We start from the raw sequence: 10,439 nt of genomic DNA on the forward strand, positions 1-10,439 counted from the left end.
TTAGTCTTTTAGGGCTGGTCTCCCAGATTAAGCCTAAGCCTAGACTAAAGGGAACTTCCAATGGTGACTCACCATTAGCACTGCGATTTAGTCATAGACAAGGCTTAATCCATGTCTAGTGTTCTAGTCCATTATTTACCCAACTTGGCACGTACCTTGAACTGACAACTGACCAAAATGTAATATTAGATACTAAAAACTCTGATTAAAGTGAAAGATTAATTTCTAATTAGACTCACTTATGATACGTGTTGTTTGAGTAAAACTGTGATTGAATTGCAACCAAAACAAATGTAGTTCTTCTTAACATACTGAACTATAAGAAACCACCAGCTTGATAACATGTCTTGTCTCACTCTGCCAAATGTAGTTATGGGGTTCAACAAGTTTAACCGTACCAGTGAAGATAATTTGCCTTAAATCCCATTTCTTCTTTAAACCTGCTTTCCCATTTACCTTCATCTTCCATCTCCCTTTTGAGAAGAGGCAATGGCTGAATGCCCTAAATGACTTACACACGTACATATAAACTGATTGGTACTAGATTAAGATAAATAGAGGAGGACACTCCCCTAAAACATCTTATTTACCACCATATTACTCAACACAAACCATTGTGTTTCTATGGTGGTTCACTGTGTACCACATGTAACAAAATATACAGTACTGAAGTGTACTGTAATCTAAAACCCATTAAACCTAAAATCACCTCTCAGAAAAGGGTCATGAAGATCAAGATGAAGGGTGCAGTTTCAACAGAAGAACCTGGGATTCAAGAGGAAATTATGCTCAAGCCAGTGCTTTAAACCAGGTGACAGCCATAACTACACATCTGTCAGAGTTACTTGCATTCACTTTCCTTCTTCAGAGAGTTTACTGTGCTATGAACTTCTCTTCTGCATGTATTTTTAAACCTTTTAGTCTGTTATTTAATTAATCTTGACCTGATGAGAACTAATACATGTCCAGGTGATTTGTTGCTTTAACCTGAAAAGCTGTAGCATTTAATTAAACTCTTCAAAATCAATCATTTCCAGCCATTTTCACAAAGAGCTTACCAAGAAATAGACATGGCATAGTCACATCACAAACAAAAAAAGAGAAAACAATAAAGAACCACAGTAAATGAAAATGCAAAGATGATCCAAGATCCAAGATGATCCAAGAAAAACATAGATGATCCAGTTGTTGTTATTGAAGGAGTCCATGGGTTCCAAAGTGTGATGGGCATTGCATAAGAAGTCAATAAAGGAGAAAAACAAACACACCAAATCTGGGAAATGATGATGCGCTGATCTATAAGCAGCTCCTGCATGAAAAAAAGAAAATGTTGAACTTATTAGAGACTGTGGGATATGCCTGAATGTCATCCAGTGCTTAATGTTGAACAGTTTTAGCTATAGTTGCATGTTAATTAGGTGCATCTACTTTGTTTACTCAATGGCACCTACCATATAGGTGCACTTTGTAGGTGTACAATTACTAGCTTATTTGTTTATCCAGAATTTATCAGCCCCCCTCTTGCCCATCCATCCATGGTAAGGGGCTACCCTAGGACCACTGCTGTCCAGATATTGTTTTCAGCACAGCAAAGGAGTTTTTAAACATGGTATACACTGACTGGCCAATCTGATCTGCAAAGGGCCGGTTTTCACTCCAAACAAGCTGAAGCACACCAGTTGGTCCTAGTCTTCAAACATTTCATCAGGTGACCACCTGCTTTGTTGGAGTGAAAACCTGCAGCAACACCGGCCCTCTGCAGATAAAATTGGACACCCCTGTCCCAAACCTTAGCAGCTCAATATAAGCATTTACCTCTAAGCAGGTCTGGAGACAAATGTGAAAAGCACAAAATCTCCTACTACACTCAGAGACTGCTGAAAAATTCCTGAGATGCATAAGAAAATCATGAAATCTTACATTTTTCTAATGTAAATATTATTCAACTAAAAGTGGGTGAGGGTAAGATAAGGTAGACACAAACGTGTTTAACTATACATGAGACAAACTGAGCAACATTTTACTTGAACTCTGCTACATAACATGGACATAACCATGCCATAAACATGTCATGGCAGATGTCTTATGCTGTCATGAGTTGTCATGACAGAATTTGCTCAGTAATATAAGATATAACATATAACATTATGGCGTCTGTCATGACAACTACCATTAATTTCAATATGAAACTGTGTTTTTACTGGACATTATCTGTAACGACAACTAATGACAGCATATGACATCTGCCATTATATGTCTATGATATTGTTATGTTAGTGTTTTGAAGCAGGCTTTAATTCATTTCAGCTGAATGCAAGACAGTGGCAAGAAAAACTCCCTAAGTGCAAGAATAAGAAACCTTGAGAGAAACCAAAACTCAAAAGTGGAACCCATCCTCTGGATCTGGTTGACTCTGGATGGCGAAAACAATAATACAACAAGAGCAGAATGAATAAAGAATAAGATTTGACAATTAACATACAATAGTGAATATAAAAAAAGAAAAGAAATGGGCTTGTCACTGGACAGACATATTTAGATTAACCAGTGATAACCAATGACTAATGTTGGTGGCCTATCAGTGTAACAAATGAGGAATTGATCTATGAAAACCAGAGAGAGTTTAAGAGTTCAGGTAGAGGATTAATAAAAAGTCTCACAATGTTTTCAAATACATGTCTAGACAAAGTAAAGGAGATCATATTTAGAACATTTCTTTCATCTGGGACGTCTTGTGGATGTTAAATTAGATCTCATAGATCACCCGTGCACAGTTCTACACAAGTCCAGCAACGATGCTGCACCTGATACCTGCTATCAGTGCAACATACTGCATTACCACTAGCATGTCAGTGTCACTACCGTGCTAAGAATGGTGCATCTCTTGGTTCAAGTGCTGCACAACTCACACTTGAACTTGAAATCTCAGTGTAGTGATCCATTTCTCAGTATTATGTCCCAGAGCTTATAGGACATAAACATATTCCAGCCATTACCTATCACGTTGCATTCTGAGCTGACTGGAGGCACGTTGAACGGTTTGTTTATCTAATTTTCACCAAGCAAGAAGCCTCCGGCCTGCCTCTTGGTCTTTTCCCTTCTGCATAAGGCTGTCCTATAAAAAGGCTGACCTCCCTGCACCCCTGCCTTGATGACCAACAGCAGCTGGCCTTGCCCTGTATCAGCACAAACACATGCCACACAGCAGCTGACCTTTCTCTCGCTCTTGCCACTATGCCAACCAGCTCAACCAAGGTCCGGCCGAGCCCATACAGCACCCTGCTATCATGCTAGAATGCTGCGAAGTATTATGAAGATGAAGAATTATGAACTGGGTCATTATAATATTTCAGTCATGCACTGGCTTTTTCAGTAAAGCTTCGAAGTATGCTTGTAAAGGAGAAAAGTTGTTCAGAGTGTATTTCTCGCATGCCTTCCAAACACTGTCAGAGAATCATGAACTGTCTTTCAGGACCAACAGTCCCTCATCCCAAAATAGAAAGCAGTCATTAACACGTTTTCTACCACCATGTTTTGATATTTGGCTTGAACACAAGTTAAAATGCAGCCTCTGAATAGCAGTGGCTACAGCAGCCTTGTTGAGATAGTCCACTGTGAATAGCCAGCTACTTCTTCAGTTTACAGCAGCATATGTAAACAACATTGTAAATATGGCACTTTAAGTCACTGGCAATTTGAATTCCATTCAACTAGTGAAGATTTTTACATGTAAATTGATAACACATTTTGGGAGTTTATTAAGGTATTATTATTATTTCAATAAAGCCCCAGTTAGACAATTTGAAATGGTTTATTCATTATGCATTTGGTAACACTTTACTATAGAGCAGTATACATATTATGATAATTTGCAGCAATACCTATCTTAGGTAACACTGATTGACTGATTGGGTCGTGTCATGACAATTTTTTTGGGTGAAATACAGCATGTTTTAACAGCTGTCATCGTAGCTTAGTGTATATCACAGTGGCATAATACTGATGATGTAACAGCTTAAATCTTAGAAATGGTAAAATGAAAATATTTTATCTAAGGGCCACAAATTGGTCACTCTTATTCAACCTGCCTGACTTGGCAAGCTAGAAAAATGACCAGTCCACTCTAAAAGCACTGGTCTTGGAACACTCTCTGAATACAATTTGTGCTTTGTTTATTTATTACTTTCCAAGCTAAAATAATCATTTATTCATTTGAACAAGTAGTAAAGTTATAATGACAAGCAAACTTAAACCCTTAAATTCCCAGTCTTATTACATATTAAGGCTTATTATTCAGTATTCTTAGTATATTGAAGTGTGTAATAAAACATTGGGCCCGCCAGCAGGCCCTGGTCATTTATGTGGTTCAGTAAAATAAGCAGAAGTACTCAAACATTGGTGAGACAAAGATTACTGTCTCTTTTATTTATGTAGGTCAGTATTTTGTATTTTATTTAGGTTACTATTTTGTTCCATATGCCTTCTTTTAGATGACAGCTTTAAGCCTTATAGGCATGGACTGCATGAGTTTGCACAAGCAATGCCCAACCAGCTTTATTGGATATTCTCTTTTGGATGGCCAGAGTGAGGCAGGTTTTGAACTCTCCCTGTCTCTTTACACCACTTCCGCACATTTTGTATGCTTGATTTTGGAATTTACAGCTTATCTTCCTCACAATGCAATCTTTCTCAAAGACATTTTTAACCAAGAGACAATATTTGGGACAGATCCAACTCAGTTTTCAAGTTTTTAATGCAATATCTTTCACAATGTTGTGGCTTTCCAGGAGTAGTGTTGTAGATCTCTGGGTTGGACATGTACATTTGGATTAGTGTCCCAACAAGTACATTGGGGAGTTAGGTGAAAGTTTTCTAGTTTACTAGTTTGTGCCGTTGGAACCAAAGTATATGATCCATATACACTCTTAAAATTATGGTCTTTCAAGGGTTCTATATAGCACCAAATAGGGTTCTGATATTGTTACAATGTCAAGAGAACTTTTTTTAGAACTTTTTTTAAAAAGGTGCTATATAGAACCATCTATAGCACATTCTCCATTAATCTGAAGAACCTTTTCATAATGCTAATAATCCTTTAATCATGCAAAAGGCTCTTTGAGTGTTCACAGTTCTATATAGAACCATTTTCTTTACTAAAGAACCTTTGAAGAACCATCATTTTAGGCGTGTAGATGAAATACTTTAGTTTACGTAGGTTTATGTGAGATATCATAAAGAGCTTATGTAGTTGTAAGCTTATAAACACTGCCCTACAGTGTTATAATATGTTTCAAGATGAATAACTTTATAAAAGGCCTGCAGGTTAAGGGGTTAAATTTATTTATGAATGCTAGAGCAGTTTTATAGAGTATACATTAGTAACAATTCAAGAAGTAACACTTACATTGCATGTGGCCTTATCTGTGCTCCACCACAAAGCTCATGGTGGTTCCATCGAATGAGGGAGGAGCGATGATCCTGGGCCCTTGCTGAGAGGTGATGCTGATGACAGGCTGCTTACCGCTGGCCACTCTGCTGGAGCTGGCATGTTGAACCCCTGGAGGTGTCTGCAGAGACTTCCCAGAAGGCATGTAGTAAGGCCCCTCCATGTAGGCTCCATCTCCCTGCTGTCCCGCATGACCTCTGTCTCCTGCATCCACCTCCGACTGCACAGAGAGCTGAGATTGAATCCTGGCCGGAATAACCGTGGTGGGCATGTATCCCGGGTAAAACATGTAGGTATGACCATAAGCTCCGGGGCTGAGGGCCAGAGGAGAGATGGACATGGGAACGGGGGTCATCGGGGGCTGCTGTGGCATCGGGACGTCCACATACTGCCCCGTCTCTGGGTCGAACAGCCGCCTCGTGGCCGGCTGCACTGGGGTGTCCACCAGGTAGTAACTGCCGGTGGTGGGGTCCAGGAGCATCTTCCGTTGCGTGCTCTGGAAGTGTTCAGTGGGGACTGGAGAAGGCTGCACAGTGGGAGAGAAGCAGATTACATGAGGTGTTGCAGCTTGCATGGTAAGAGGCAGAGGGTGATGGTAGATGGTGGCTGTTGGAGTATCCAAGGGCCGCGTCTCCATAACGATGCTGGAGCGTTTTGGGGACTGATGACTCTCATGCCGTTTGGCATCGCTGCTATGTGCCACATGTGCAGGCGGGCTGACCGTTTGGGTCTTGCTGCCTGGAGTTGGGAAGGTGTACACAACTGTTTTATCTATAGATGAGGCAGGCTGCTTGGCGGCAGGTTTCACAGGTATGGTCAAGTAATTCTCTGAATCCGCAGAAGAAGTAAACTGAACTGGGGTGAATCCAGCCTCGTTGCCGTTTGGCCGCTCCCTCTCCTCCATTGTAGACTTTGACTGGGAGATCTTTAAAGACATGGGCAGCTTCGGAGACTTAGGGGTCACAGCTTTAGCATTAAGAGATGCTGAGGATGAAGTATGCACCTGTGGGGCCTTTACAGAGCTTGCGGTGATTGGAGCTGATATTTTCTGACCCAGGCTCATGCTGGATGTGCTCTTACCAGGAGTTCCTGTAAGATGCATCACAGTTTGGGGGCCATTCCGTTCCTCGCGACTGAGCAGCGCATGTGATACCTTGAAGCTTCCTTTCTCTTCTTTTTTGAGGGGTACCTCTGCTTGGACTATGTGTCCTCCAGCAGGTGGAGTTTTTGAGTATGAGTCTCGTCTCATGGCGGCTGAGCCAACATCCCCTTGTTCTCCCTCTGAATTTCCATGCTCCTCGCTGTTAATGAGCGAGAGCAGACGGGTGTCCTTGATGGCCTGGGGCTCAGTTTTCCTCTTCCATTCATTTTTGTCAAACACATAGAGCTGCTCCATGGTCTTCACCGCAGCCTGCAGCTTCTCCAGAGCTGCCATCTTGGTGTCTGCCTTCCTCTCATCCATGTCACTTACTTTGTCTTGCTTCCTCGTGGCTGTCCATGTCTCGATTTTCAGTCCAGATGACCCTTCTTGCTTTATGTTGGCTGAAGTCATTCGGACAGGAGGTTTATGGACTCGAATTGCCCCAGTTTTAATGTCGTCCTTTTGCACCTGCGGAAATGACCCTTCAAGCTCTGGTGCATCCTCAGCTGGCTTACATTTGGAAGGCTCAGAGAGGTTTCCACTCTGCTTCGAGCTGCTGTTTGTGTTCACAGACTGACACTTGATGACTATAGGCGAGAGTGAGGCTGGGTTCCCCTTCACCAGTGAGCTCTGCTTGGAGTTTTTGTGCTCCCCGTCCGCGCTCTTGCTCTCGTTCCCTTCCAGCGACACGAAGTGATACGAGCTCTTCACGAGCTTCCTCACGTCCCGCACCTGGTGAATGGGCGCCTGCAGTTTGCCCTTGCTATTGTCCCTCACGTCCCTCACGGTGAAGTGCGGCACGCGCTCGGACGGCTCGCTCCTGAGCGCGGCCGCGAGCGCGTTGGCCACAGTTAACGGCGGCTCGCTCTTGTCGCTCCGCGCGCTGCGCAGTCTGATTTTGATCTCGGGAGGCTTAGAGGTTATTGCGCGCGGCCCCGCTCGCCCAGCCGCGCTCGAGCTCCCGCTGCCCCTCTCTCCGCCCGCGAGCTGGATGCTCGGCACGAACAGCCGCGACATTTTGGTGGCCTTGCCGCTCGAGCTCTCGCTCCCGATGCCTTCGCGCTCCTCGTGAAACCCAAGCTCGCCGTCCCTCCACGACCTGAACGCGCTATTTTGGCTTCTGGGCAGCGCGCCCCCGCGCGCTCCTTTTTTAGCCTCGCCTGGAGACTCGCGCGACGAGCCACCGCCGTCTGCTACGTCCGCCAACTCGTCCAAGCACACGAGGCTGATGTCGGACTCGCTCTGCCGGCGTGACTCGCTCCTCTCCTTGTCCTTCTCTCTCACCCTCTGCTTCTCCTTGCCCGCTTTCTCAGGCTCGTGGATCTCGCCCCTCTCCATCCTGCGCTCGCGCTCGAACTGCACCTTCTTGGCGAGCACGCTTTTGAGCAGGTTCGAGGCGAGCGCGGCGCGCCGGTGCGTGTCCTCCATGCCGTCCGGCGCGGGCCTCGCGCGCCGTAGCACTAGCTCGAGCTTGTCGCCGCGCGCAGCCGCCGCTCCGCCGGCGCTCACCAGACTCCCGTTCAGCGCGAACACCTCCACGGGCGGCGCCCTCACTCCACCGCGTGTCCAAAGCGCCGCCGCCGCAGCGCGGTCACCCTCCCTGCCGCCGCCGAGAGGCTGCTGTGCGCGCGCCGACACCGCAGGCTCCCCCGCGCGCGCCTTCTTGCCGTACTTGAAGTCCACGAGCGCGGACCAGCAGCCCACGCCCTTACCGCGCTCCGACGCCGACGACTCGCTGGATGTGCTGAAGCTGAGCGCGTACGGGTACGGGTAAGCGAGGCTCCGGAAGGCGCGCGCCGTCAGGTTGCGCACCTCCTTGTCAGCGTCGTCCAGCTCGCTGACCGCGCTAGACGCACCGCTCGAGTGCTCGTGCGCGTCCCTCCCCTTCAGGCGGCCACCGCCGATGTGCAGCCGGCCAGGCACGGCGATCAAGCACGCAGCGCCCTCGCGCGCTCTCTCCTCCTTCAAGGCGCGCTCGCCTCCAGGCTCGTTCACGGCTCTGGCCGTGGCCCTGATGGCCACGTGAACGCGCCCAGCGGCGTTTCCGCTCTCACCGCCGCTCTGCCTCTTGATCTCGGGCTGCGCGCTCGCGGCCTCGTCGCTCTTCGCTCTCGATCTCTCCTCCTCCTCCTCCTCCACCACCTCCTCCTCTTCTTCCTCCTCCTCCTGCTCGTTCTCCTCCACTATCGTCTCCTCGCGATCGAACGACGCGTAGTCCACGAACGTGTAGACCTGGTGTTCGTCCTCGCCGTCCCAGCTTGCGCACGCGCTCACGTCGCAGTCGGCGTCGTGATCGAGCTCGGAAAGCTGGATCTCGTGCGTGGTGATGTAGTGCGACTCGTCCTCGATCACCTCGGCGAACAGCACGCGCAGCTCGTGTTCAGACTCGTTGCTCTTGACGCTCAGACGCTCGTGCGCGCTCCCTAGGTCGTCGCCTCCATCTCCGTCGTTGTCCTCCTCCTCCTCCTCCTCGTCGTCGTCGTCGTCCACCTCGTCGTGTAGGTCCCCGTTGGCGCGCGCGCTTTCTTGGCGCTCTTTGGCGGGGAACTGCGCGCCGCTCGCGCTGACTGCAGGATCTTCAGCAGCAGTGGCGCGCGCCCCCTCCCCCGCGCGTCCTTCCGTCCACCACTTCGACTGCTTCACGATCGCCACGTGGTTCGCCTCGCCGTTAAAACCCGCTCGGATCGCGCTCTTCGCCGCCGCCGCGTCCACCTTCACGTCCAGCAGGTCCACGTAGCTGGGCTCGTAAATGGGCAAAGCGGTCGGGGACGCAGCCATCGCGCGCTTTACTCTGCGGTGAAGAGGAGATATGGACAGAGAGGGGTAGACGGTAGAGACTTTTTACCCCCCAGAAAAGCCCTCCTGCCCTCCTCACTGCCCTCCCTGCGCTCGCGCGGTTGTCGGTTTGGCTCCAGTGGTCGGTGTGGCACCGACAGACTCATCTCACATAGCGGTGCTGACAGCGGGGGAGCATTCCAGCGTCCAGCTCTGGAAAGTGAGGGCCTCAGGGCTTTTCTACATTTTGAAGGCGATTCCTGCCTAAACTGATCTAACGTGTTTTTCCTGAGTGCTGGAGCAGCGCCTCTACTGCCAGAACAGATTCTGTTGCCTCGATCTCTGTCTTTAAAATGCACCCAGTCTACAAATATAGAGACGGTGACGAAACGCCAAATCTGGGCTATTTTAAAACTGGGGATGTTGTGCTCGCCGTGTTTTGTTACACGCCGCAGACCTGCAGGCCGAGACTCCAACACAACATTTGGACTAAAAAAAGATTCCTGAGCTTTGAGGAGCTTTTCCACAGCTCTGCTTAATTATAATGATTATAATAATGATAATGATGATAATAATAGTCTAATGATATAGTAAAAGCGGCTCCTGTATATGTTTTGGTGAAACAGCAGGCCAGACGGCTCACACTCATGTCATGTGAGAGGGTTTTATTCTGTCAGCAGCTCACACAGGTTTTTTATAGAAAACTTCTCCGGATCCTCAAACATGACTGAGGGGGTGACTGATGAGTTTTGCTGAGCTTCAAAACAAAGACATCCGTGTGTCTGAAGCCCGACTGAGCTGTGTGTCATCACTGTTGCTGTGTGATTCGCAGTAGGTCAGTGTGGAGAGTGAGTTTTAACCTTAAACGGCAGCTTTTGTGCTGTTTCAGCACCACAGGCCGCGGACAGCGCCACCAGGAAACAACAGAGCACTTTCACCTTCAGCGCACAGCACAGTCAAATCAGTCAGAGCCGTCAAAGCAGGAGGTCCCTAACTGGTCCTGTTGGGGGCCCAGGCGCATTGTTAGGGAACCGATGGCCAAAAATATAAAACAGTATACATCAAAAGAAGGTAGTT

The 10,439-nt window shown here is 47.5% G+C and overlaps 1 protein-coding gene across 1 annotated transcript; it reads right to left on the minus strand.

The window, feature by feature from the left end:
* Positions 1-919: 919 nt before the first annotated feature.
* Positions 920-9,470, minus strand: cunh4orf54 (chromosome unknown C4orf54 homolog). The gene is made up of 2 exons (XM_036597148.1): positions 5,405-9,470; positions 920-1,309 (listed from the first exon to the last, which is right to left on the minus strand). The coding sequence occupies exon 1, from the start codon at positions 9,363-9,365 to the stop codon at positions 5,418-5,420; it is 3,948 nt and encodes a 1,315-aa protein (XP_036453041.1). The 5' UTR covers positions 9,366-9,470; the 3' UTR covers positions 920-1,309; positions 5,405-5,417.
* Positions 9,471-10,439: the final 969 nt, after the last annotated feature.

The sequence above is a fragment of the Colossoma macropomum genome, unplaced genomic scaffold, assembly GCF_904425465.1.
Source record: "Colossoma macropomum unplaced genomic scaffold, Colossoma_macropomum, whole genome shotgun sequence".
In the NCBI taxonomy this organism is placed as follows: Eukaryota; Metazoa; Chordata; class Actinopteri; order Characiformes; family Serrasalmidae; genus Colossoma; species Colossoma macropomum.